Source organism: Chinchilla lanigera, unplaced genomic scaffold, assembly GCF_000276665.1.
Source record: "Chinchilla lanigera isolate Chin_1 unplaced genomic scaffold, ChiLan1.0 scaffold00037, whole genome shotgun sequence".
In the NCBI taxonomy this organism is placed as follows: Eukaryota; Metazoa; Chordata; class Mammalia; order Rodentia; family Chinchillidae; genus Chinchilla; species Chinchilla lanigera.
In genome coordinates this window covers 20565496-20592668 of record NW_004955438.1, presented here as the reverse complement: position 1 = coordinate 20592668, position 27173 = coordinate 20565496, and the positions used below count along the sequence as shown (strand labels likewise).

The 27173-nt window shown below is 55.5% G+C and overlaps 1 protein-coding gene across 1 annotated transcript in view; it reads left to right on the top strand.

Moving 5' to 3' along the window:
* Positions 1–27173, top strand: part of Bcl11b (B-cell CLL/lymphoma 11B (zinc finger protein)) — a 75318-nt gene that overhangs the window by 44994 nt on the left and 3151 nt on the right. Inside the window, exon 5 of the mRNA XM_005390451.2 lies at positions 26072–27171. Coding sequence (XP_005390508.2) covers positions 26072–27171 — 1100 coding nt within the window. The remainder of the gene's footprint in view (positions 1–26071; positions 27172–27173) is intronic.

Sequence of the window (27173 nt, the reverse complement as noted above, 5' to 3'; positions counted from 1 at the left end):
GCCTTGGCAACAAGGGCAACATTGTGAATTCTGAGGCACTGAGGACAGTGTATAGGATAGAGAGGTTTTGGATCAGCCTTGTGCCTGGGTGGCTTCATGGTTGTTTTAGACAAGGCAGGGCCTTGCTTGAGGCACTAGGGCCAAATGGTCTCCACTGCAACACATTAACTCCACCGTTGTAGGAGAAGAGCGTCATAGTTGAAGAATGGATGTGACTGTTGTTTTAATAAAACTTTATTTATAAAAAAACAAGCAGTGAGTCCATGGCCTGGAGGGTATTTTTTACCTCCTGGGTGAAGAAAGTGAACATCCTGTGGACAGATGACAGTGGCATTATCAGCTACACCAACCTCTTCTCTAGGGACCCGATAGAACTTGGGACTGGAAGCTGGAGTGGAGGGTTTGGCCAAGCATCCTTCAGCCTCAGTCTACACCTGTGACTGGAGAGTCTGGACTCAGTGTCGAGGAGGCCTGTGGCCCTGGGTCTGCCAGGTGAACCTTACCTGTTCCAGTGCCTGGTCCCCGAGCCCTGTCCTGAGGGAGGCGTCTTAAGTCTCTTCCTGCAGGGGTTGTTGTTTTATTTTAATTTATTCCATTGTTTGGCTTCTTTGAGGCGGGGTTTAGCTATGTAGTTCAGCCTGGCCTTGAGTTTGGTTCCATCCTCTTATCTCGGCCTAGGATTCAGTATGCGCTGGCCTGCCTGGCAGGAACCCTTGTTTTGAAGGGGTTACGCTGTCTTGGTGGTTTGTCCCCATATGGGAAGATTTGAGGAGAGGCAGGGGGTGCATGGTGGGGCGGTGGCGGCACCAGGCCTGTCTGGAACGTGGCTTTGCTGTGGCCCAGACCTGGACGGCTCTGGGCACACGCGCGCATGCCGCCGCTTCCTTTCCGCTGGTGCAGGTGGGAGGCAGGAGCAGAAATGTGTGTGAATTCTGCTCTGTGCCCTGCGCTTCCGCTCAGGTCGTGTGCTGGCTTCTCCCTGCTCTCATCCCCCCAGCTGGCAGGGGAGGACGTACGGGGCTCCCGTCGCTGCTGCGCTGTGTCCTCCTTGGGGACTCTCAGCTCCGCGCTTCAGATCAGGGTGCGGTTCCTGCAGGGCGCGCGGGAGGGCTGTGAATCAGCTGTTCCTTTCTGGCTGATTGGGAGCCCTCCCATGCGGTTCCTCTCCCCGTGGGGGTGCTGGTGTGGCCGTGGCTGGATGTCAGATGCACTTAGCTGTCACTCATCAAGAGTGACTGCGAGGGCTTGGGGAGTATCCCGGGACTCCCCCGACTGTAGCACACATCAGGCCACCAGAGCGGAGGCCGCTTCTCCAAGGGCCCCTGTCCCCCATGTCTCACTTGTTTGGGGGCCTGAGGCCCTGCGGCCACCAACATGAAGAAGCGGCCGAGGAGAGGCTGAGGACTTGCCCAGGATGTGACAGCTGGGTTTTCCCTGCAGCACTGTAAAAAACCAAACCAACCAAACCAACCATTGGACAGGAAAAAGACATAGCCAAGGAGGGACGCACGGTCGCTCTGTGCTCTGGACCGCTCTCCCATCAGCCTGTGCTGTGCCAGGGACCCCTCCGTGTTGAGTGGCAGGTCCGAGGCAGGGGCTGTGGGCTGGAACACATCGGTAGGCCAAGTAGGCTTCATTTAGGCCCCATGCCAGGAAACTGCGTTTGACTTTGCCCCCGTGGCCTTATTGTGGGTGAGTTCACACGTTATTTTAGGTTTCTACCTTTTTGCTTTTTTTTTTTAGGTACTAGGGATTGAACCCTGGGTCTTTGCACTGAGCGCAGCCCCAGCCCCTTTTATTTTCATCTTGAGATAGGGTCTTGCGAAGTTGTCCAGACTGGGCTTCATCTTGTCATTCTCCTGCCTCAGCCTCCCAGACTGGGGGAATTACACCACCGCATCGGATGCGGTTTTTACGCTTTTGAAGAAGGGATATAGGCGAGGCCTTTGGGGATCCAGGATGCAGCTAGGATGCTGGGGGTGTAACGGTTTGTCTAGAGCAGTGGTGGCGAACCCTTTAGAGCTTTCAGTGATACAAACAGCCTGCTGTGGCATGTGTGCCGCAGGTTCGCCACCATTGGTCTCGAATGTGCCTTCCACCACTTGGGCTTGGGTCGCTGCTCTGCCTGGGTGTGAGGAGAAAGAGCTGGGGTTTTGGCTGGGCCTCGTACCAGCACAGAGTCGCTGGAGTGATGACAGTGGGGCGTCAACGCCGCTCCCTGCAGCACAGTGTATGTCAGAGTGCAGTGAGGTCGGGGACGTGGTAGAGCTCAGCTGCAGACCAGTGGGCTGGGGGTTCCCAGGCACCTTGGTCTCCCTGTCCCCGGGAGAGGGATGCCACCACTCTGGAGAGGGCAGCGCGCGGGCCCCGACGCTCAGCTTGTGCTCAAGTCCTGTCTGCACAGCTAGCCTGCGCCCGTCCCTGCCCCAGAGCCAGCCTTTTGCAGCTGGGCCAGGCTCCCGGGAGCTGGGCAGGATCCCAGGACTTTTGTGCTGTGGAGCTGGGCAGACTCTAGGAGGCTGGGCAGGGGTGGTGGCTGGAAGCCTACAAAGAGCTTCTCCAGCTGCAGTGGCCGGGGTGGGGGCCAGGGGCTGATGCTGCCCACCGCTTCTCGATGCTGGGCAGCTCCACGGCGGGGCCCGGGGGCTCAGGGCGCTGCAATGGGGTTCAGTAGGCTGTAGGAGGCAGAGGGTTGCTTCCTGCTCCCCCACAGCTCTCTGTCCCTGCTGTGTTAAAGGCCTTGCTGGGCCAAAGTGACCCTGAGGCGTCCAGAATAGAGGTCCCCTTCGTACGGGCATCCTCCCTGCCAGCACAGAGGTTGGTCTGGAAGACACTGCTTACGACTGGGTGGGCGGGAAGGGAGCAAAGATGTGAATGAGGAAGGAAGGAACAAAGGAAGGAGGAAGCAGAAAGGGAGGAGCGGGAGGAAGGAGGAAGGAAGGAGGATTTGGAGAGCAGGGCCATCGCTGGGTCGCTGTGGTGCCCTGCACAGAGTAGATGCTTAAGAAACGCCTGTGCAGTGACTGAGCCCCCACCTGCTGCCAGCATCTGCTACTTACAAGGCCTCGTGGGTGGAGAGATCCCTTCCTGGAAGCAGCTGTCTGCCCTCGACTGTGGGACTTACAGGTGTGGCCTGAGCTGGGGGAGCCTTCAGTTATGGCTGGCTCGTGTGTGGCCGTGGTGACCTGTTCTGTCCCCAGCGGACAAGAACGGAGCCAGGCGGGGCAGGGGAGTGGCCCCTGCTTTCCTGCTCTGCGGCCGGAAGCTCCTTCCTGTCTCCAGCCTCAGTTTCCTCTCCCAAGCGGTTAATGGAGGTGATGCGGGGGAGGACCCAGCACGGCAGAGGCCTGGAGAAGGCAGCTGCTTGGGTCGTGCTGAGGCAGGTGGGAGTCAAACGGCCCCGGATGGGGACAGGCGGGCCCTGCACAGTGCTTGGTGGGAACAGGCATTCAGGGGCCGCCCTTTGCCAGGTGCTTGGGCTTCGAGGCTCTGCTTCTGTGGGGTTTGCATTAGAGGCCAGTCCTCCCACCGCTTCCCTCCCCGACTGGAAGGGACCCTTCCTGGTCCCTCAGCACAAGCCGAATATGAGACCCAGGCATATTCCACCCTACTCCGGGCCGGCTCGTTGGTCTGGACGAGGTTGTGCAGGGAGGTCCAGTGGCTGCAGCTGGGAAGGCTGTCCGACTTGGGCTCTGGGGGCCAGGAGCTGAGCTCTTCTCTCTCTGCAGGATGCTAGAGGGCTGTGGGCCCGAAGGGGCCGTGCCTGTCCCTGCCAGCCCTGGGACAGCTGCCTGAGCCTGCAGCCTGGCCTGGGTGCTGCCTTGTGGATCCTTCCCTGCCAGGCCTGGGCCGACCTCTCCCACCCCAAGGAGGCTTCCACTGGGCGCCAGGTTGCTGCCTAGCACGATTGCTGATGGAAGCTCTGGCAGCTTGGCTGAGCCCGCTCTTAAAGGAGGCCAAGTTCTCCCTGTGGGCCGGGTGGCTGGGAGCCCTCAAGGCAGAGGGGACCTGGTGGATGGGGCCGTGGGGGGTACTGTTCTGGGATCCATCAGCAGTCAGCGATGGCTCAATCTCAGGGTGCCTAAGACTGGGTGCAGAGAAGGCCAAGGCAGCCACAGAGCCAGGACCAGGGGCATGAGGAGGTCTGCTACTTCCACAGGAAGCAGTGTGGTAACTAACGGCACCCGGAGGGCATCCTGCTGTGTGACCCTGGGTTAGTCACTTCACCTCTCTGGGCCTCGGGTTTCTTATCTAAAGTTGGGAGAGAGCATCCGATGAGGATGATGACGTGGACGGTGATACGGTGCCCCTGACCAGGACAGCAGTGTGCCTGTCTCAGGTTGTTGCAAGGTCTGGCTCTGAGTGTGAGCGTGCCTGGTGTGCAGGAGGGTTGCTGTGTCGCCGTTTGTGTCACACAGCCTTCAAAGTGTTCGTAACGTGTGTTGGCTGTGAAGCTGCTGACCAATCATTGCAGTCGAGGTCTCTGTGCTCCCGGGTGTGCTGAACGGGGAGCCTGGCTTTGTTTTAGGGATGGGAACCGAATGCTGCTTTTTCCCTGCAGGAATGTTTGCCTAGACTGTGGCCACTTCTGTTAGGAACCTGGGCGCTCTGCAGCTTTATCCTGCTGTTAGGAAAATGTGGGGCCTGGGAATTCAGGGTGCTCGTGTCCACTTGGGACTGCATCAGGGCCCTGGCTTTTTCCCCCATGCTCCTTCCTCTGGCAACCCAGGGGCTTCATTCATTTCCGGCCCGCCAGTGTTGGCCAGTGCTCTGCGCCGGACCTCTGGGAGGCCCTGGACCCTGGAGGGGAGCTGCTTGTCTGAGACTTGCTGGTTCTGATCCATTCCCAGCATGGACCATGCCAACCTCCTGCTGCAAGCGGGGTGTGCTGTGGCCCCAGGTTTTGGTACAGACATGCAGGGGGCTCTGGCCTTGCCTTTGGCCAGGAGGGTGGGCTGCATGGTGTAAATACAGACACACTTTTCTCCCTGCCTTGGAGTCCCTGGGCCTGGGCAGAGAGTTCCCTTCTCTTTGGGGAGCAGACGCCCTGCTCTGGGAAGAGGGTTGTCTTGGTTGGACAGCTTCCTCATGTGGGTGCCCCAGCAAGCAAATCAGGGGGGCTCCTTGCCCCACAGGGCTAGTGACGCCTGAACCTGGACTCAGGGCCAGGCCCGGGCCTTGTGTGGCCTGGTGTGGGCAGCAGACTCAGCTGCCTGCTTCTGACCCTGCAGCACCCTGATCTTCACGCACTCCCTGGCCGTGGGCCGTGTGTGATTTCGCCGCTCACCCATGCTGCTAGTTAATAAGATTGCTTTAAAAAAAAAAAAAAGCCAGAGTCCCTGTCCGTGGTAGAATTTGGTGCCTGTGGACGCCGAGGGATGGAGAAGTCAGGGGGAGCTCTTCCACAAGAAATCGACTCTCCTGTCTTGGGATTTGGGGAAGCAGAACCGGAGAGGGCTTTCTCTCCCCTGCCCAGGCTCTACGCATTATTAAGACACTCTGTCTTATAAGGGATGTTGGATAATTAATCCTGCGGCACGGCAAGAGCAACAAGCGCTCAGATAGATTTAAATAAATGAGGAAGTTCTTTAATGTGGACCCGGAAAATAATTGTGGGCTGGTGGCATGAGGAGGAGAGGGTCTGTATTTATTGAGATGTACATTTCCCCTGCAGAAGATGGGGTGTTCCTTTGCACACACACATGCGCACACACGCATGCACACATGCACACACGTGCGCACACACATACAGCATGTAGCCAGAACCCTGCGAAGTCTTCTCCCTTTTCAGTGGAAAAGAATCAATTATGCCTTGTGGTCGATTTCCAAAAACCACGTTTGATTGTGCGATTTTGTTTCACTCAAGAGCGCTCCAATCAGCCCCTCGGAAACAAGAAGCAGGGGGAAAAAAACCCTCACCAAATATCTGGGCGAGATTCTCAGCCATTGAGGATATTGACAGCAATCAGAATTCCGTGGCTGTTGAAACTTCGCCTCTAATTGAACTGGGAAAGGTAAACCCAGATTCAGGGCTCTGCATGCTATAATTGCAATAATTTAATTTAGCTATTTAACCTGTAATTCAGTGGTATTTATTAAGGAGCATGGGAGAAAATGAGGCCATTAGGAACCAGAGATGAATACATTGAAATGAAAATGAACACTTCTAACTGCCAGTTGACCTTCGGTTTGTAGCAGTTTTTATTAGGCTGGTCACGGTAATTACCAGGACGTGAATCAGGGAGGAAAAGTGAATAATTCAGTAATGAACATTTTTATTCATTATCTCACATTTTCAGGAAGTGGACAAGTATCGCGAAAGTATCAGCAGTGCTCTCTCTCTCTGTTTGTTTTGTGTTTTAAAATGATTGTTTGTGGACAGTGTCCCGTGGAAAGGATCCTTCTGTGGCGCAGGACCCCCAGGAGGTGCACAGCTCTGTCATCAGGGCAAGGCTGCCTCTGGGGGCCACGGGGGAGGGCGTCTTGCTCTGCCCAGGAGGGACGAGGAGAGTTGATTCCCTGCCAGCCTCAGCCGGGCAAGGTTTTTCCAAAATGACCGAGTGCATGGAAAGTTTTCTGGATGTTCAGACCAAGCGTGGGGTGAAGCATGCTGTCGGGATATCCCCAGTGAGCTCTTAGGGTGAGTATGGAATGGCTGGGACCCAGGAATTGTGCTTCTGGGACCCTGGGAAGACGACCAGGGACACACTGGGGGCAGCCTTGTGATGGTGGAGACCTAGAAACCGGTAGATTCAGATAGGAAGAACATGGTGAAATAAACAAGGTGCCAGCCATGGGAGGGAGGATTACACAGCAGTTAACCATGAGCAGGGGGTGGTGGTGCACACCTGTAATCCCAGCACTCTGGGAGGCTGAGGCAGGAGCATCATGAATTAGAGACCGGGCTAATTTAGTGACTTGGTGAGATCCTGTCTCAAAATATAAATAAAGAGACCGAGGGCTGGGGCTGTCATTTAGTGTAAAGAATCTGGGTTCAGTCACCAATGCCGGAAGGAAATGTCCAGAGGGAAGGGCGCTGGTCAAAGCTGTACACAATCAGCTCACGGTTGGTAGAGGTCTGAGAGCGCCCGTGTGTAAATCCAGAGGGAGGGGTCCGAAGGAAACTTCAGCATCTGAGCGGAAGTTACGTTGGCGGCTTACATTTTCTTCCCCGTCCTTCTTTGTATCTTTTACATTTTCTACAAGGAGAAAATGATTCTTAAGAAATCGGAAAGCGCAGTGATGGTGACCTCAAAAGTTGCGGTGGCTTTTGCTGATGGGAAGGAGAAGTTTCTAGCTGGGTACCCTGCACCGGCAGCCTCTGCCAAGCCTGTGGCCTCATTAGCTCCGCCTTCCACTTCCCAGAAAACCGTTCAGTCCTCAGCTGTGACGGGGGGATGGATGTCAGGGCGGTGATGGATCGCTTCTCAGCCCGACCGGCACCTTGCGCATGGGAGGCGGCTCTGTGGAGTGCAGTTATTTCCACATGCTGCTGGGGGCGTCATGTTGGGAGTCAGGGCGCCTCGGGGGGCCCATGCCCTCCTCACCTGGGATGGAGGGTGCATGTCCTGCAGTGGAGATGCTCACTGAAGTTGGGCCTCTCGTGCCTGCTGTTGAATTGCTGCTCCCAGTGTGCTGGCCTCCTCCACCCTGGCCGCCTGGCAGTCCCTGGTTGTGGTCATTTCCATTCAGATAGAGACGTTAGGAATAATCATATTCTATTCCTGCAGCTAGGAAGAGTGGCAGTGGGTGTGAATCTCGGTGTTGTGAGAGGGACCTCATTAGATACGGGGATCGCTCTCGCCCCACCCGCATCCCCCGGCAAGGTCTTCATTTCCTCCCTGGATGTGGCCCTCGCCACTCTGCGACACGCAGAGGGACGGGAGGCTCGCCTGGTGAAAAAAAATTATTCTCTTTTCCAATTTTCAATTTTCCAACTTCACTCATTTTCTTTATTAAGTGCACTGTGGATATTGGAGAGAAAGAAAGAAAATGACAGTTGTGCCCTGAATTCAGAGCTTGGAGCCTGCTTTGCATACTGCCTGTAGCTGACTAGCAAGACGCAGGGACGGCAGAGATGCCTTCTGCCCTGGGCCCTTCTCACTCACCTGCCCATTGCTTCTGACCCGTTGCCTGCAACTGCAGCCCTAGGCAGTGTCCCCGAACCAGGTGAGGGGTAGCAAAATTCCCCGCCGTGCTGCCGGAGATGGACACAGGCAAGGGAGGCAGCTTGGTTGCTTCTGGGCCTGGACCTCAGCCCTTTCACTTGCTTTAAAAAAGAGAAAAAAGAAAATTAGACTCGAAGGTCTGAGTAGAATTCTTGAGATTGTATGCGTGGGACCTTCCCAGCACACAGTAGTCCTTGGTGAGAGTTCCCTGTGCCCCTTCCAACCTCAGCGTGATAACCCAAAAGGCCTCCTCCCTGGGGAGGATGCAGAAACGTCTGGAAATACCTGGCCTGTGAGTTGCCCCCTGCAGGAATGAGGCTTTCAAGGTGTCTCACGCGGCCTTGCAAAGCCCTGTGGGCTTTCAGAGTGGGCGGCTGCACATCCGACTGCGCGCCATACGGGCTCCCGTGTCACTTGCAAGAACTGTGAGTCCCTTTCCCCTCCGTCTCCACGGACACGGGCGCTGCCCGCCACCCAGGGAGATATCTGCCAGAGTGTGCATCCTCACACCTGGGGACTGGGAATGGCCAGGGAAGATGAGCTACCCCAAACTGACGGCCACTCTGAAAAGACCAGGCTCTGGGACTCCTGTGGACACAGCCAGGAGCCAGCTGTGACCCTGGTGGTTGCCGGTGAGGGCGTGGAGCTGTCTTCCTCCTGCACAGTGTGCTGGGCCGCCTGGCACGGGTGGGGCAGGGGAGGAGACCAGGGCATTTAGGTGCTGGGGATATGGCTGGTGCGGCTTCAGCTCTCAATTTTTTAAAGGTCCGGATGAGGCTATCAGGGCCAGTGGCCTCCAGGCGCAGAATGTGGCAGTTCTGGCTCGTTCCTGTGGAGGAACTTTGGAACCTTTCCTCCCCTGGTTGCCTGGTTACATGATCATCTGTCACGTGTCCCCCGAGAAGGGGACTTGGCTGGGGAGATGCAGGCGGTGGTGGGGGCGCCGGGAGAGAGTGTCTGCCGCTGGGAACGGGGCGAGTACATTCGATCATATCAAATCCCCATTTATAGCGCGCCGGACAGCCCCATTGCCCAGCTGCCCTTGAAGCCTCGGACCGCTGGGGCTTTTTTGATGCATGAATGAAGACTGGGAAGTGGGCCAGGACTTGGCTCCTGAGCTTCTTCATCATTTATTAGCTTTTAGTTTTAATTGTTTCCCGACTTCTTTCCAGATATTTATCTAGGAAGGATTGTCAGTTCTTGCTGCACCGCGCAGACGCACAGGGTGGGCGCCAACTGCAGAGTTTTAGCGGCTCCTCTGGGCGGCAGGCAGGAGGGCCGTCCTGCCGGATCCGGCAGGCGTGGGCAGGCACCCACTGTGGGTCAGGCTGTGCTTTGTGGCGGAGGGGCGAACTGGGTGGGGCTGTTGTCCCAGGGCAGGGTCTGTCTCACGCCACCCTGTTTCTGCTGCGTTTTGCCTGCCCCTGGGCCGAGGCTGGAGGGAGTACTGTGGCCGCAGGAAGGTTGCTGTCCTTCTCTGCGCTGTAGCTCCTCCACGTGAGGTGCACGGTGGACAGTCTTCATAGGGTTACAGAGGACACGCTGAGACACAGCAGGTGCTCACCCAGGGCAGGCGATTGTTTCTGGGGTGCCAGAGGAGCTCTGGGTTAGAGTGGGCCGCTGTTGGCACCTGGGGTGGATTTGATGGTTTGGACTCAGAAGTGCAGGCCAGCGAGCCAGCACATGTTTGCTGAGAGTCAAGCTTGGCTTTGGTTTGGTGATTTTCAGTCTTAGCAGTAGGCAGAAAAGGCATCCAAAGACCTGAGTCCTTGAGTTTGGGAAGTCCATTCCTGCTTGGGACAGCCAGCCTCAGTTTCCCTTCCTGTGCTCTCTGGGGAGAGGGCTCATAAGCTACGGCTAGCAGGCTGCCCTTCCTTCCGTAATTTGGGGGCTTCGAGAGGATGTGGCAGGCAGCCCTCAGCTTCCATGCTGGGTGTGGTCATGGAAGGTCGTCACTCCGCAGTGAAGGAGGTGACTCTGGAGATAAATCCCCGAGGCCCAAGGCACCCCACTTGTCTGTGACTACCCACGCAAACCCCTGACTCTCTCCAGTATGATGGGGCCACTCTACAGCAAAGGAATTTCACACCAAGGGACAGATTCAGAGGTGGAGCGCTGCGTTCAGGGTCACCCAGCTGGTGGCTAAAAGCCATCGGGTCACACACATCCTTTACCCGAGGCACACGGAGTGGCAGTGGCAGGGTTCTGAGTGGCCTGGAGGCCAGAGGACCAAGCGCCAGCTTTGCCAGCTGTCTCCTCCTGGTGCTGCCCAACTCCTAAGGCAGCCTGTGCTGCTGCCCCAGCCCCGGAGGGCACTGGAGGCAGTGGGGTGGGGTCTTGCGGGCGTGGACCCAGCAGAGGAGGATGGGTCCCTGGCGATAGGTCTGCCGCCACCCCAGAGCTTCCGGTTTAGCTGCTTCTCCATTGCGCTGGGGAGAATAGTGGTGAGGACCAGATGCTTCATGGGCCGGCGCATGCACATTTTTACAAAATTCCCATTTCCTTGGGAAATCGTGAAATTTGCAGCTTGCTTTGGGGCCATGTTGATGGGGAGAAACCATCAAAACCCCAGTGCTGAATTCACGTTGACTAACCAGGCTTGGGGCCGATAAAACAGCACGAAGGCAGATTTGGGATAATTCAGGCAAGGGGGAAGTAATAGAATCCTTCTGATTTGTCTGCTGGCTTCTAAGATGGGAGGTTAAAAATTAAGTTTGGATTGGGAGCTTTGAAAGACCAATCCCTTGTGAAATTTGGCCCCGAGTGATATAAAAAAATAAACACAAGTGATTACAAAGCGGTGATCCCGGAGCCTGGACTAGAACTTCTGTTGACGGTGAACCTAGTAAGTGTGTGTGTGTGTGTGTGTGTGTGACTATTGTTCCACCTAGTTACACTGACTCCTTTTGTCTTAGGTTTGGGTATAATCATTTATTTTGTGTTTAGAAGGGAAACATTTTTACAGAAAAGGGTGGGGAGAGAATTGGGGGGAAGGTCACCCCTCGGCAGCCGGAATCAGAGCTCTCCAGGGTAACGTGCCAAGTGATGGTTATTATTCCCCCAGAAAATAATGTCCTTTTTCACTTGCTTTTAACATTCTGCCTTTGGCATCTGTTCCAGGCATTGTGGACGACCGGAGACTCTGTTCTGAGGATGGGTTAAAGCAAGCACTTATTGAAAAGCATTCTCTACTTAATTACATTTCCTTCTTCTGGAAGCTATTTTAATTTTTTTTATAATCACATGTTAATTGTGTATTAGCGGGGCCTTTCTGATTAGTTGAAAACATAATGAAACCTTTGTAAACAACACAGAGAGAAAGAAAGGAGGACGTGTGAAGCAGAGACAGTGGTGTGGAGCTGTTCTAAGAGCCCAAATAACTACATTTCTCGGTGCCAGGGAGGGGCGGAAATTGTACCTGGAAGTCCCCTGTTTACACCCGCTGCGAGGCAGGGCCCAGGGGGCTTCGAGCGGGGGTGGAGGGGTTTGCCGAGGAGGAGCCCTGAGGTGGGATCCTCGTAGCCCCGTCCGGCTGGCTGGCATTCATTCATTCACACACTCATTCGTTAACTCATTCGGTCATTCACATTCTTACCATTAAACAGCTCTCCCCAGCACGAGCACGGACAGCTGCAAGGCTGCTTTGCGCATGCTCTGCAATCCTCCCTTATCCTCAGCTCCGGCCTCATCCCCATTTGTGGATAAGGAAATTGGAGGTCAAGCACAGCCAGACGTGGGAAGCAGGGGAACCAGGTCTGTAGGTCTACGGCCTCAGCCCAGGATGATTCTGAGGCCACCCTGTCCCTTCCCATCCTAACTGGCCACAGTACCTGCTTCCTGTCAGGGCAGCGGGATGGGGAGGAGGAGCCGGTGGTCCTGGGCCTGGGCCTGTGTGTGGCTAGGGATGAGGAGAAGCCCTGCTGGCAAACACCGTCGTCCCCAGAACACGGTCCCCAGAACGTGCCGGCATTGTTTCCTCTTCCGCTGTTAACTAGAGCCTTGTTTCTGCATTGAAAGCCCCGGCCCCGGTTTACAGCCCCTATTGTGGTGAGAGCGGCCGAAAGCCCTGCTCTGTTCCCGATTTAAAGGGCTGGTCTTACAGGGGTTTTGCAGTTCTCAGGCTGTTATTAGGGAAGCGTGGCTGGGGCTCTTGAAATGAAAGTGCTACTGTATGCGAGAGCCAGGTTCACCGTGCGCGTTCCAAGGAAAGGCTGCCAAGACAGTGTTATGAACAGCCGCCAAGCAAAACACGCGCATCGCGTCCAGAGCAGCCAGCTCACTTCTGCAAATAGAGGAAAAATTGACTTTCTGATTTGGAGTGTTTCTACAACTAAGAAGAATCACTCCAGTGATTGTTCTAAAAATATTCCAGAGGCGGCACGTTCTCGAAGGCCTCGGGATGCTGAGCGTCCCTTAATTGTACTTTTTATGTAATCTCTCTGGATTGTGTTTAAAAAAAAATCACTAAAGCTTGCATGGTCATCCCCCCAGCTCCACTACACACGAGCGTGGCTGCAGCCTGAAAGAGCGGCGTACGCAGCAGAAATTGTATTTTTATCTCTTTGACTTCAGGAAGTATATTTGGGTTCTCAGCTCCTGTGGCCGCTGTTACAAGGCTTGCTGCTGAGCAGCTGAATCTAGGGCAGCCCCTGACGTCCCTGCCCAAGTGGCCCAGCCAGCCCTGCAGGGAGGGTCCCTCAGGCAGAGGGCGGTTGTGGGTGGCAGCCACCTGCTGGGGGCTTGGGGTGCCGACAGATGGAATACCCTGCCCCCTCTGCTGCCGGTTTGGGCTGCAGTTCTCTTCTCTTTGCGGGGCAGCACGGAGACCGTCGGAGCTCCGGATTCACGGCTTCCAGGCAGCTCTGGAATTCAGTTGACTTCTGCAATGATGAAATTGACTGGGATTCCACAGTTTGCTTATTGCCAGAAGTAGATGCTGTGGGCCCTCATTCGCACTGTGTCTCCGCTCCGTCGCCGTCTCCTCCCCTTCTTGCTCTCCTTCTTGTGTTCCTGGCGGGCACTAAGTTAAAGGGTCCAGCGCAGGGCTGCTCGCCCTTGGGGATCCAGCTCTTGGGGCCTGTTCATTCTTGGGGGGCCTCCTCTGCGCTGTAGGATTTTTAGCAGCCTCCTTGCCTCTACCTGCTAGGTGCTAGGAGCACCTGGAGCCCCTTCAGTAAGGACAGTCAGAAAGTCCCCTAGAGGAGCAAAGTAGCCCTCTATGGAAAACGCTCCAGTCTAGCCTATTTTTCCAAACTGGAGGCGCCAGCAAAAAGCCTAGGGGCAGTGGTGGCAGACCTGTGGCATATGTGCCACAGTGGGTTGTTTTATCATTGGAAGCTCTAAAAGGTTCACCATCACCGGTCTAGGGATGGCACGGACATTTAATGTTTAAGAATTACCAGTAATAGCCGGGCGTGGTGGCACACGCCTGCAACCTCAGCATTCTGGGGGTGAATTAGGAAGAGCACAGGTTTGAGTCTAGCCTGGGCAACTTAGTGAGACCCTGTCTCAAAATTAAAAAAAAAAAAAAAAAAAAAGGATTGGGTATGTAGTTCAGTGTGAAGGCTGTGGTACTGCCAAAAAAAAAAGTGGAGTCTAAAATCTTGGAAATTGGGAATGAATTCTACTGTTGAATTGTGTCCCCAAAGTGTATTTTTTTTCTTTAAGCAGGATGACCCTGGATTGAGGATGACCTTGATGTGACCAGTGTGGGCAGCCAGGTCAGGGTGGTGCGCTGTCCATCATTGGTGGGACTCAGTGTGTAGTCAGTCCACTGGTCTCTCTGGAGAATTCCCCAGACCCAGCTTCTAGGCAGTTACGAGACTTATAGGCGAATGGACTTGGGAAGAATTTCCCAGCGATTCTGGCTGTGTGCTCTGGGGCTTTCTCGATTTTACCCTCCCTTCCTTCCTTCCTTCCTTCCTTCCTTCCTTCCTTCCTTCTTTCCTTGCTTCCTGCCTTCCTTCCTTCCTTCTTTCCTTCCTTCCTTCCTTCCTTCCTTCCTTCCTTCCTTCCTTCCTTCCTTCCTTCTTTCCTTGCTTCCTGCCTGCCTTCCTTCCTTCCTTCCTTCCTCTTTCCTTCTCTCCCACTTCCCGGTCCACAGTCCTCCCTCCTTAGAGATTTTCTTTTGGTTTAGTGTTGGGAATAGGACTCAGCCCGGCCCCAAGCAAGGGCCTTGCTCTAGTGACATGGCTGTCATCACTTACAGGCGTCTTGTTTGTGGCTTTAAACGTTGACTCATTCCTGGGGCACCCAGCAGGGTCAGGTGGCAGATGTCACCGATACCCCAAACAAAGCATCTCTGAGAAATCTAGAGTGAGACGGTTGGCAGGTTCTGTGCCGGGCCCCCTCAGAACATGGTGTGACTTCGTAAGAGTGATTTCGGGGCTCGGCCAAAACTTGGGCTTCTGCAGGCTGCTTCCCGCCAGCTGGCCAGCCAAGCCAGCCTTGAGGTGCTACAGACGTTTGGAATTTGTGGAGCTGCACCTCCCCAGGGCGTGGGCTTCAGAGCCGGACAGGACCATCCGGGGGCCCCCTGGCTGTGGAACAGACAGTGTAGGCTGCGGTGGCTCCCAGGCCCCTCCCTGCTGCGCCCCTCCTCCTTTGTCACCAGCCCAGCCAGCGCTGCCTCTGCACATTTCCTCCTGCCCCCTGGCACCTGCTCATGGTGCCGTTAGCCTGCCTTGTGGGGAAGCCCAGCTGCCATGGTGCCGTGGTCGCAGGCCAGAGCCAGCGCTGCGCTGGACCTGGCCCCCGAACTGCCCAGTGACCGTGGTGGTCTTTGGTGTTTGGAGAGGGCCTGTGAGCCAGGCTGTAATTGCTCCTGGCTGACACCGGTGTCTCTCCCCTGTGTGTGTGCGTGCGTGTGCATGCGTGTGCATGTGTGTGTGTTGGGGGTGTGTGGCATACACCCTCCCTTTTTCGTTCGAACCTGTACTCGATGTCTCTCTTCCCGGTGCTATTGTCACCTCTCTGAATCTGGTTTCCTAACGGCACATCCGGGCACCCAGAACCCTGGGCGCTGTCAGGCTGAGCCTGGCGAGGGTGACCACAGCCCGGCTGCCGGCAGCGGCTGGAGGAAGCTTGGCACCATGGCAGAGGCAAAGCGCTGCAGAAGTGCCGCAGGTTTTTCATATGGAAATGTGAAATAATGGGGTGATTAAATAGAGCTGTATATTAAAGTACATCTGACATTAGAATTACCATAATGTGCTGTAGCCTTAGGCTGAGTACTTTATTTGCCATCTGCGTCGGCCCAAAATCCCCCGGGGAAGCGCTAAAATATTCTGAATAAACTCAGCTCGAGTTCTTATTGAGAGTAAAATACCATTTGTGGCACGTCGTATTGATTCGTCTTAATTGTGGTGCAGAAAAGAACATTCACTGGCTGATGACTTTTGTGTCGGTGACAAGCTGGCTGGAGTTACTCTAACACTGCAGTTGGTTAACCTGGGCAGACGGGCAGCCACGGCCGGGCGGGCACCTGGGCTCCAGCGCCCCAGCCACAGCGCCACCGCTGCCCCCACCCGGGCGTCGGGCACAGCTGGGGCTCCTTGCCAGCCTCCTCGCCTCCTGGGGGGATGAGAGGGTGGAGGAAGGGCACCTTGCTTGGGGACAGAGGAGGCTCACACTATACCCTGCAGACTCCTCCTCACGCCTGGTCTGGTCACCTGCCCAGTGACACCGGAGTACTGACCAGCTACTCCCCACCAGCTACAGAGATACTGTGTGTAGTCAATAACGCAGAACCCGACTTGGGCTGGTCACTGTGTAGTGGTCCTGGGACCTGTCCTGAGCCCTCTGGGAGGAAGGCACTTGCAGAATGCACTGAAGATAAAAGTCATTAGGGGGTAACCCCCCCAATTCCTAAGGTCCAGTTCTTGCCCTGTAATTGCCTATCATTATACAAAATTTAAATATTCAAACATTCTCCACAAACCCTGGGCTAGCATGTTTTTATTACAAATTCAGAACAAGGGAATAACCTTTAACTTCAGAGACAAATGAGACAAATTTACAAGTGCATATCTGCTGTTTTCTTGTGCTTTATCAATCCCCGTGGACCGGAACACTTTTGCTATAACACCACTCAGAACAATATACATATATTACTACTTGTTTGTAGTGTGTCGGTAATGAGTCCCCTCTGCATTTGCTAACCTATATAACTCGGCGTCGAAGCTCTCCATAACGTCAATTATCTCCTCAGAGCTAAACGTACACTCCATTAAAAGGAGATTTACTGCCCTTGCCATACTTCTTAGGGTAGAAAGTAGAGATTTTTGTGGATTTAAGGACAGGAAGGATAGAGGGTGGCTCGTGCAGGAAGTCGTGACTTAGCAGGAGGGAGACTTCCTGTGTCATGTCGCCGAGCGGGGAGGAAGGCCCGCCTGGCATGCAGGGGAGGAGGCTCAGTGCCACGTGAGAGTGAGCCGTGCGTACGTGCGGGTGCCCGCACACACCTGCAGCTGGCTCCTGTTTGTTTCCTAATTCACGATAAGGGTGGCTGGCTTCTTACTTCTCGGTCACATTTTCTGTGCAGTGTCCATCTCCAGAGTTCTGAATCCTTTCTGGAAACTCCATGTTGGGTCGGAGTGGAGGACAAAACCCCCAGAGTGAGACAGCACCCCCTTCAGATCCGCTGGGAAAGCACAGGGTCCTCTACAGAAAGCGGATTTCAAGGGAATCTGAGGGTACATGTGTCTCTTTTGTGGAAGACTGATACTGTTTCCGGCTCCTCTGGGCCCCTGATGGGAGCAGGGAGGCTCTAAAGACGACCTTGAGGAATGTGCCGTCTTTCTTCTGAGCACTGCCCGTGACTCGCCACCTGTGAAATCGCTTTGTGCATCCGGCCCCTTGCTCTCCCACGGCACTGACAACCGCTGCTGTTCTCGCCGGCAGCCAGCTGCCCCGTGGGTCGGCGATTTCATTTTCTTTTGGGGCTGGGTGTCTGTCTCCTGAGCCTGAAACTGCACACCTGGTCTGCTATGACACTAAGCCTAGACAGGAAGGCTGTTTTGGGAATCAGGGGTGCATGGTGTCTGCAGCTCCAGGTCCGTTTTAACACGTGTATTTTATGAAGAGCCTGGACCACCCTGTTCCTGAAGGTGGACTCGCAGTCCTAGGGTGTTCAGGTGATAGGATTGCTGGGGTATCTGAGCCCCTGGTCAAGAGGGTGACCTAGAAGCCACCGCCTTGCGAGCCATCTTCGTAGACTGGATTTTGAGTTTCATTTGTTTGTATCCCGTGGTCTTCTGACTCCTTGGGAAGGGCAGGGCTGGTTAGAAACAAAGATCTTTCGTTCTGCTGGGGCTTTGTTGTACTGAATACTTCTTGAGTGTGGGCTTGAAAATCTGTTTTTCTGTTTTAATATGAAAGTTTTCACTCTGGTGGGATCCTGGCCACTGGAATTTGCTCTCTGGCCGGCTGAGTGTTCTTACATGTTCTCAGAGCTCCTCAGACAGGTCCAGGCCCCTGCTCGGTTCCACCTCTAGTTCTCCTCCAATTTGCATGCCCTGGTGCTCGAAGCTTCCTCTGCCAGCCAGGCCGTGCCTTTCATTCCTTCCGTTCTTCCTCCTGCATGCGTGCCACTGGCTCCTCCTTGAGAGTCCTCCCTGGCCCTCCCAGGCCTCCGGTCCCTTCGTCCCCTGAATCCTGACACACAGCACAGCCTCCCATGTTGACCGGGTGGGTCTAGCTGTTCCCGGATGTTCCGCTCCTTACGGGCCTGTTGCGCTTGACGGTGGGCCGAGGACAGCACCATGTGTTGGTACCCTCGGGAGTAAGTGGGAAGGCGTCATCACCATTTGCCGTAACAGCAGCCATTGTGGTGTGGCCTCACAGTCCCCCGTCTTTTCCCAGTTACGAGGGTGAGCACAGGCACATCAGACAGAGACAGACGGACAGACAGACAGCCGTGAGGAATATGGGGCCAGGGCTGCATGGGACCCCTTCCGGAGTCCATCCCATCTCCTGTGTTGCTGCGGTCCTGCAGCACACAGCTGCCCTTCCTCCATGCAGCCAGCGCCCTGCCCCTGTGAATACCCCGCAGCCCCCACCGCCAGACCTTCCTGTGCCAGGCCCTGCCGTGGCTTCTGCACACCTTTGGACTCTGTGTCCACTGCTGCACCGCGCCCGCTCCCTGGCCCTGCCTGTGCCTCCTGGGGTGAGGGAGCAGGCTCGTTGGAGTCTCTGCACAAGCCTGCCTGTCCACGGCAAGGTTGAACTGTTTGTTGGAGGCTGCTGTGAAGGTTGCTAGCCAGGACTTTTCCTCCCAGCCTGACTTACTCCAGGCAGGAGGAACCAGCACTTACCTCTGCTGCACGGATCCCATCCGGGTAACTGAATGTCACAGACACCGTGAGGCGGAGCAGGGTTTCCCCCGTGAGTGGGCCTCCCTCTTTGGGCCAGTTCCTGCCCTGGAATTCTACCGCTTGACCTCCCTGTCCTGCCCTGGCACTCACGGGTGTAGGTGGCAGGACTGCGCAGGGCTGTCTCCCCACCGGCCAGGGCCAGCGAGGCAGAGCTGGTTCCAGGGTGAGGGGCAGCCGGCAAGTACATCCTGACATGACACCAGCTCCGGGTCAGCTGGCCTGGGGTGTGAATCCTGGTTCTGCCATTTATTAAACCGAGGGACCCCAGGTCCCTTGCTCAGCTGTGATGGGACTTAGTTTCCTTTTTCTAGAAGGTCTGATTGAACTCCCTTCCTGAGGGGCCCAGAGCATCTCCTGATACTCAGAACTCTGCAAAAGCCCCGGCATTGGCACAGGCAGGCTGTAGGCAGGATGAGCAGACCGTGGTCATGGCTGAAGACAAGGTGGTCAAGGACAAAGGTGAGGGTCCAGCAAGGTGGTCAGTAGGCACAGCACTGGCAGGTGTGAAACTAGCTGGTCCGTAAGAGGGGACAAGAGGGCGAAGGGCCAGGGCAGTGCGCAGCTGAACAGAGGTGCCTGGCGCGTCCTCAGGGCAGTGGAGGCTGCCATTGGCCCTGCTGAGTTGGGGACACTGCCCCCCGGTTCCATCGTGGGTAGTGACGGAAGTGTGGGACGTCTTTGCTTAGTGTCCCTGGGGCTTCAGTGTCTCCCGTGGTTGGCGTGTGGCTGCTGCCCAGGGCAGGGGCTCTGGCTGCGACTGCTGGGCTGCGCCCTGCTTAGAGGTGGCTGCGTGTGGAGGACGTGGGTCAGGTGTGCAGTCAGAGGTTCCCTGGGCCTGGGCGGATGCTCTGGTCCTGAGGCTGGTGATGCCGGTGACACTGACTGTGGGAAAACACATGGAACGTGGAGCTCAGGGCTGAGGGCGGCATTTGCTACCTCTCTGTCACCTCTGGGTACCCGGTGCCTGCCTCACTTTCCCAGCACGGTCCCTCCTCCCACAGTGAGCAGCCCCAGTACAGTGCAGATGGGCACCCCAGGGCTCCCTGACACCCAGCGAGGGGCCCAAGTGACCTGGCTCCAGAGTGGTGCAGGAGGACCCAGACTCCTGCTGGCAGGGGCTGGAGAGAGCTCCCCAGGCTGCTGGGCGCCTTGGTACTGAGGCCCCTGATCACTGAGGCCCATCAGTGGCAGTCACCAAGCTGGGGGCTGGAGTTCCAGCGGTCAAGGACACCAGTTTGGACCTGCACTTAGGGAGTTTGAAATGCAACCAGAGTAGGAATTTTTATCTTTTTAATTAAAAATATGGGGGGCGGCACTGAGGATTGAACCCAGTGCCTTCACCACCAGCCCCTTTTATTTCTTTGTTTATTTGTTATTTTTTGACATAGTCTTGCTAAGTCATTAAGTTTCCAAGGCTGGGCTTGAATTTGAACTGTGATCCTCTTGCCTCAGCCTCCCAGGGTGCTGGGATTACAGGTGTATGTCACCACACTCAGCTCAGAGAAGGAATTTCAAATCAATAATCCAAGGCCAATGATGTGTTCCTGAGCCCCCTTTATTCCGTTCACAATGTGTAGGGTTATCATGAGGCGCATGGGTAAGAATTCTGCACAACGCAGGTTCTGACCCCTGCCCCCCAAGTTCAGCCAAGCCCTTGCCTTCTCTCTCCAAGACTTCCCTGAGCACTGCTTCTAGTTTTTATTAAGTAACCGAGCAGGTTATCAGGTGCTTCTGCCTCTTCGTGGGCTGGCAACTGTCCCCGGCTGCCTGTGGAGTCTCTAGTTCAGGCTGGGTGTGCAGCTCCTGTTGGTCCAGGGAACGAATGAATGAGAAGCAGGTGTAGGATCGTTCCCAGTGGCACACACAGTGCTGCTGCATTTATTTGGCCATCTGTTCTGGTGCCCACCACCTTGGCTTCTGTATGCTGGGATCCAGGGACAGCAGAGAGGCTGAGGAACACTGTATTTGGTAACCACTGTCTGCAATGAGGGTTGAAAAAGATCCCCAGGCCTGGAGGGAGAGTGTCAGGATGGATTGGTGATGTCTGCCACAGACACTGGTGTAGGAGAAGAGGTCTGCTAGATGGATGCTAGCTCTGCATATCCCTCTCAGGGTAGACCAACGAGTACTGGTTAGTACCGCCACACAAGCACCCCTCTGTGGACCACTTGCTCTGAAAGATTTTTCTCTTCTAAACAAACACCTATTATTGTCCCAGGAAATAATCAATGGGATTTCACTGAGTGACTGCTGTTCTAGCCCTAAAGTGACACATCTCGATATTTTTGTTCCTGAGCCACAGGCAGCTGCCCCTCACCGTCGCCCATCCCTTGGCTGCATGGACCCTGGACCTCCACACTTCTCTCTTGACCCAGCTTTTATCTTGACAGCACCTAGGCACGCAGGCACAGGTACCGCTCCTTGTCAGCTGTGTGGCCTTGGGCACATCTTGTCTGTCTTCCAGTCCTCAGTTTCTGTGGCTGTAAAGTGGCGGGGATGGCAGTTGGTACTCCAGGGCTGTTGGGGGCATCGTGTGATATCCTGAGGGTATTTGATGCGGGGCCTGGCTCGTGGTACCTGTTTCCTAAGGTTTTTTTTGATTATCATTGCTCCTCTTCTTCCCACTCCCCACTTCCATCTTGGAGAGGGCTGAGGTGAGACTAGAGGGATCTGGAACAAGCAGCAGTGCTTACCAACTTCGAAGATGACCAGGTTCAGGAATAATACAGAAATGAAAACTGCATAGACCTCCTAGGTGTCCATGTGATGTTTTCTTCCTGACACCATAAAAAGAGAGATGGGTTTTGTTTTTATTTGTTGGCAGTAGGGATTGAACCCAGGGCCTCCCGTGTGCTCAGCATGGATTCTACTGCTGAGCTATGTGCCTGGCCTGGGGAATGGTTTTTAAATGAATAAGGAATGTGCACGTCTGAGGGATGATAGCAATAGGTATCACTTGGGAACTCTGGAGGTCGTTTCGTTGGCCGTCCTAGATCCTGGAGGAGGGTTAAGTGGTCACCTGGCACAGCCAGCGCTCCTTAGTCCTGGGCATCCTGAAGTCTGGACCAGAGAGAGGACCTGCCACAGGGACCTGGCTTCCTGCCCTTGGGTCCAGCCTCTTTGGCATCTTGCGCTCCTGGGGACCATGGCACTGTGGGCTCACCGGCTTTGTGAGATGATTCCTTTCTGGGGCCGAGGCCTGTGGTGGACCCGCTCCCTGGTCCATCCAAGGACACACACAGTGCAGCGGGGGGACCTCCGTCCTGGCCATTTCACTGTGACAGGTATGGAGAGGACAGTGGATCCCTGCAGGGGCGGGTGCCAGTCAGGTGGCTGAGGTCCTGCCCAGGGTTGGGGAACCTGAGGGGTGCACAGCCCTGCCACTTCTGGCTGTGCAGCTTGGCTTCTCTAAGCTTAGGGGTCCTCGTGTACCAAGAGGGTGTGATCCTCGCCTGGCCCCCTCAGATGCCTCGGTGAGTCACGACGAAAGTCGCAAACGCAGGTGCGAATGCCAAACCAGCTGCTAAACACTTTGCAGCCTGCAGAAGGGCCCCAGAAGCCTACAGCCCCTCGCCTTCCTGGCCTTAGGAGGATCCGCCCCCTCAATTATGGCGTTTTCGGGGGGATAATGATTCAATTAAAGGTGTGCTTTTTATTGACCACCCCTGGTACCTTTATTGGTATTATTAGAGTATTCGAAGTAATAAGGAGGAACAATTATTTAAACGCTCATTAAGAAAAGCCTCATAGCAGAGGGAGAGCATTTCACTGCAGAGGTCCAGTTGCCTGTCGGTTCCCAAGTGTCACAATAAAAAATCATGTTTTCTCAACGTTTGCAAGTTTCTAGTTTCCTGGAACCTCTCACGCACGAGGCAGGCTGCATTAAAATTCCTCTAGGGTTTTATTACTGCCAGAGTTATCCTGAAGCATCCACAGCCAGGTACAAGGATGGATAACAAAAAAACAAATTGTACCAACCCCACTGCAACGTCTGCATCTGCACAGCGACATGCAATTTAAAGGGACAGCAACTTAGCAGATCCCGCAGCCCTTTTCGCAGGCAGGTATATTTTTCCTGAGAAAGGAAGGAGGAAGAAAGCAAGCAAAGGAGGAAGGATGTGGGGCCGGCTTCTGAGTCACCCAGCTTGCCGCTGGCATTTCTAGTCTGTAGGGCAGGTTTGATGTTTCTGGGTAAACTGTTGTAGTAATCTAGGTTTCCACCTATCAGGAGGAACCTCAGGGCCACAGAAGCAGGTGGACTCTGTGTTTCACCAGCAAAGAAAGCAGTTGCCTTACGCTGCAGGGCAGCCGTCAGCTTCTATGGGAGGAGGACGGGGTGTTGGTGAGGAGTGTTCAGCACCCCAAAGGAGAGCAGGCCAGCCCTACATCAGAAGTAGCCCACTGTCCAAGGGCCCTCTGTCTGCCGTATTTAAAAATTAACTGTTTATGACTGAGTGCTGCGTTTAAAAAATATTATTGGGTTTTGTACTATAAAAATGTTCCAAGTGGCTGTGCAAAGACTTTCTGACATTGTTCAGTTCTCAAAGGCAAACAGCCCCATGCTCGGGGATGCTTCTAGGCAAGAGATAACCATAAAGTCAAGCTACTGTCATGAACATTTTATTTAACAAAAATGGAAGGTGGGGACGAGGTGGGGTAGGTAAAAAAATGGTTATCTAGGGAGGGCAGGGCCTCCGAGGGCTGGGAGAGTTCTAAAATTCAGTAGTGGGGAGACCCAGGGGAGGCCACTGCCTGCCGTGAGTCATGTTCGTTGGGCCAGAGGGGTTCAGGGCTGCAGGTAAGGAGAGAGCTCTCCCGGGAATGACAAGTGGCGCTGAAATCCGACCTGATGAGTATACATAGCTCTTTGACACTTCATAGTGAATTATGGACAGGTAGCCCCGTTCCCTGGGTACCTCCAAGTTAAGAGTTTCAGAAGTGTCTTTTTCTCCCCCTAAAAAAACCCCCAAGACATGGAAACATCAGAGCTCTTTAGAACACGTAGTGACACGCTTCCCAGCAGCTGGCATTCTGATTTGAAAAAAAAAAAAAAAAAAAGAAAAATGTAACCGGCCATTTCAGTTCTGAGCAGTCTTTTCTTTCCCTGCCTGACTGGGACCTCTGCCTTTTCCTGTGCTACCTGCATATTGCTCACCACCGCAGAACTTTCCAGAAAATGTGCGGCCACCAGAAACAGAGACAGGAAGTGATCTGGAGCTACCGGAGGAAGTACAGATGTACGGGACAGGAGATGGCCCAATTTAAGGACACACAGAACCAGGGTGCCACGTGCCATTAACAGATTAATGAGAGTGACTCCAACAGGTGAAGGATACAGAAACAACCCTGTAATTTGAAGATCTGTGACCTCTCAGGACATAGCACTTCATTTGTGTTATTAGCTCCTGGATCTGACAGAGACTTTTATTTATCTTCTTATTTATTACTTACATATTCTGTCTTGCTATAAAAAAAATAAGAGGATGTGGAGTCTCAGGATGGCTTCTGGCCAGCTCTCCTGTGAGCTGAGGTAAGGTGTCCTGTCCCCAAGGACATTAACTAATGCTGGGGATAGGAGGTGGTGACTCTGAGAAGTTGGGCCTTTCTCTGTTAGAGTGGCTTGCAGAGGGGAAGATGGGGTGTCAGGCCCTCGATGGGCCTCCCTGCCTTTTTCCAGGTTGAGGAGGGTCCCCTGAGAGGCTCCTGAGTGGGGGACAGAATCACCCTGAAGTTAGTTCTTCCTACCTGCTGTCTTCATGCCACCAAACTCACAGACACAAAGAGAGACGGAGTGGAATCTGCCTGTGTGGTGCCAGGCCTTGGCTTCCTGCGCCAGGCCAGGTGCCCCTGCCCCGTGGACAGCTGCTGTGACAGTGCATACACGGCATGTCCCGGGAGGTCCTGGCTGCACAGGAGACTAAGCCCTCAGAGGGAAGTCAGGGCGCTTGGTCCCCCAGTTGTGTGGCTTTTGTGTAGATGGTTCCCAAAGGGCGGTTAATTCAGCTGTAGACCCTGTAGAGTTTGCAGCCCTCCCCTCAAAACCCCGCAGTTAGTGAGTGGAAAGCAAAAGCCTGGTGTGCCCAGGATTTCATAAGGTGGGGGACTGTCTTCTCCCCTCCCCTCGTGGCCTTACTAGTAGGGTGACTGACACTCATGTTTGGCTTCACCAGGGAGTCTGCAGCGACTGATTTTAATATCAGCATTAGTCTTCCAGGTACAGGGAGTTTGGGAAGACAAAACAGGCTTCACAGCTGTGGTGCCTCCTGCAGGGCCTGGGGTGGGATTCCTGTTCTTCCCTTCCTGGCCGGTGCAGCTGATGACAGTTGACAAGGCTTGTCCACGCCTGTCCCCCCCCCCCCCTCTCTCTCTCGGGCGAAGCGTTAGCAGGGTTTTGGCTGGTGGGAGGCACGCTTCACCCACAGGTCAACGAGGGCCACCCAGAGAAGGATCCGATGAAAGGCCGAGCCTCCATTTTGTGACTACCCCAGTGACGGACAAAGACCGTGACAGTTTGGCTCGGGGCCACCGGTGTCCGCTACAACTTGCTGCCCATGTCACCAGAGCCAGGCTCGTAACAAATCGGCGTTGGCGGCTGTTCATGCTGGTGGATCTGGCAACAGTCTTGCTTTCATTCCTTACTATTCTGGCAAAAGGTTTCAAAATACTGTTAGGCCAATGTCGCAGTCACTCTGTGCCAGGGGTGAATGGAAGCTGAATTCCACACTGGCTGGGGTGTGTGTGTGTGTGTGTGTGTGTGTGTGTGTGTGGACAGCGGGTGGGGACAGCTGTCGCACAGCAGTGGGTCTCTACAAAGTATGAAATTTCTCCTTTCTGGTTCTGGGTATCTGTGTTTGGCTGGAGGGTGCTTTCTGCACAGTGGTTACATGACACACAGGCTTTCCTGTATTTGCTCCAGAGGAATCCCTCATTTCTCTTAGAGAGGAAAGAGAAAGTTTTCAAGACAGTCCAGTTTGTGTTTCTGTAGGACTTCCTTGAACTAAATGTTGTCTGAAGCCCTGGTTCCCAGGGGGCAGGGGTGGCGACGTTCCCCTCCCCCCGCGGGACATTTGGCAAAGTCGGGGGACATGACTGCTCTTCACCACGAAGCAGGGGGTGCTCCCGAGGTCTGGAAGGTGGAGGCCCTGCAATAGCTGCACAGACCTCCCCCGCCGCAACCAAGAATTACAGGGGTCTAGATGTCAGAAGTGCCTTGGCTGAGGAACCCTGGCCTGAGTGGTCTGAGGTTCGCCCCGGCCATCTCTCCTCTGCTCTCTATGATTCCTATTAGGGTCGGGCCTGTCCGCCCACACCGCCTCATCTGGCCTGAGATAAGGAGGAGCACCTCTGTGGCAGCAAAGCCAGGCCTGCAGAATGGAAGCAAGGCCCAGGTCCTGCCGCCAGGCCACCCGAACAGATCCCATCGGCCCAGCCGCACGCGCACCTCCAGGTCTGTGGCCCCGCGTGCCCGTGCCCCCGCCTGCCCCTTCTCACGCTCTCTCTGCCTTTCTGTCCGTGTGTCTGTCTCCGCAGGTAAAGATGAGCCTTCCAGCTACATTTGCACAACATGCAAGCAGCCCTTCAACAGCGCGTGGTTCCTGCTGCAGCACGCGCAGAACACGCACGGCTTCCGCATCTACCTGGAGCCCGGGCCGGCCAGCAGCTCGCTCACGCCGCGCCTCACCATCCCGCCGCCGCTCGGGCCCGAGGCCGTGGCGCAGTCCCCGCTCATGAATTTCCTCGGCGACAGCAACCCCTTCAACCTGCTGCGCATGACGGGCCCCATCCTGCGGGACCACCCGGGCTTCGGCGAGGGCCGCCTGCCCGGCACGCCGCCGCTCTTCAGCCCGCCGCCGCGACACCACCTGGACCCGCACCGCCTCAGCGCCGAGGAGATGGGGCTCGTCGCCCAGCACCCCAGTGCCTTCGACCGAGTCATGCGCCTGAACCCCATGGCCATCGACTCGCCCGCCATGGACTTCTCGCGGCGGCTCCGCGAGCTGGCGGGCAACAGCGCCACCCCGCCGCCCGTGTCTCCGGGCCGCGGCAACCCTATGCACCGGCTCCTGAACCCGTTCCAGCCCAGCCCCAAGTCCCCGTTCCTCAGCACGCCGCCGCTGCCCCCCATGCCCCCCGGCGGCACGCCGCCGCCGCAGCCGCCCACCAAGAGCAAGTCGTGCGAGTTCTGCGGCAAGACCTTCAAGTTCCAGAGCAATCTCATCGTGCACCGGCGCAGCCACACGGGGGAGAAGCCCTACAAGTGCCAGCTGTGCGACCACGCGTGCTCGCAGGCGAGCAAGCTCAAGCGCCACATGAAGACGCACATGCACAAGGCGGGCTCGCTGGCCGGCCGCTCCGACGACGGGCTCTCGGCCGCCAGCTCCCCCGAGCCCGGCACCAGCGAGCTGGCCGGCGAGGGCCTCAAGGCTGCCGACGGCGACTTCCGCCACCACGAGAGCGACCCCTCGCTGGGCCACGAGCCGGAGGAGGAGGACGAGGAGGAGGAGGAGGAGGAGGAGGAGCTGCTGCTGGAGAACGAGAGCCGGCCCGAGTCGAGCTTCAGCATGGACTCGGAGCTGAGCCGCAACCGCGAGAACGGCGGCGGCGTGGTGGCCGGCGTGGTGGCCGGCGTGGT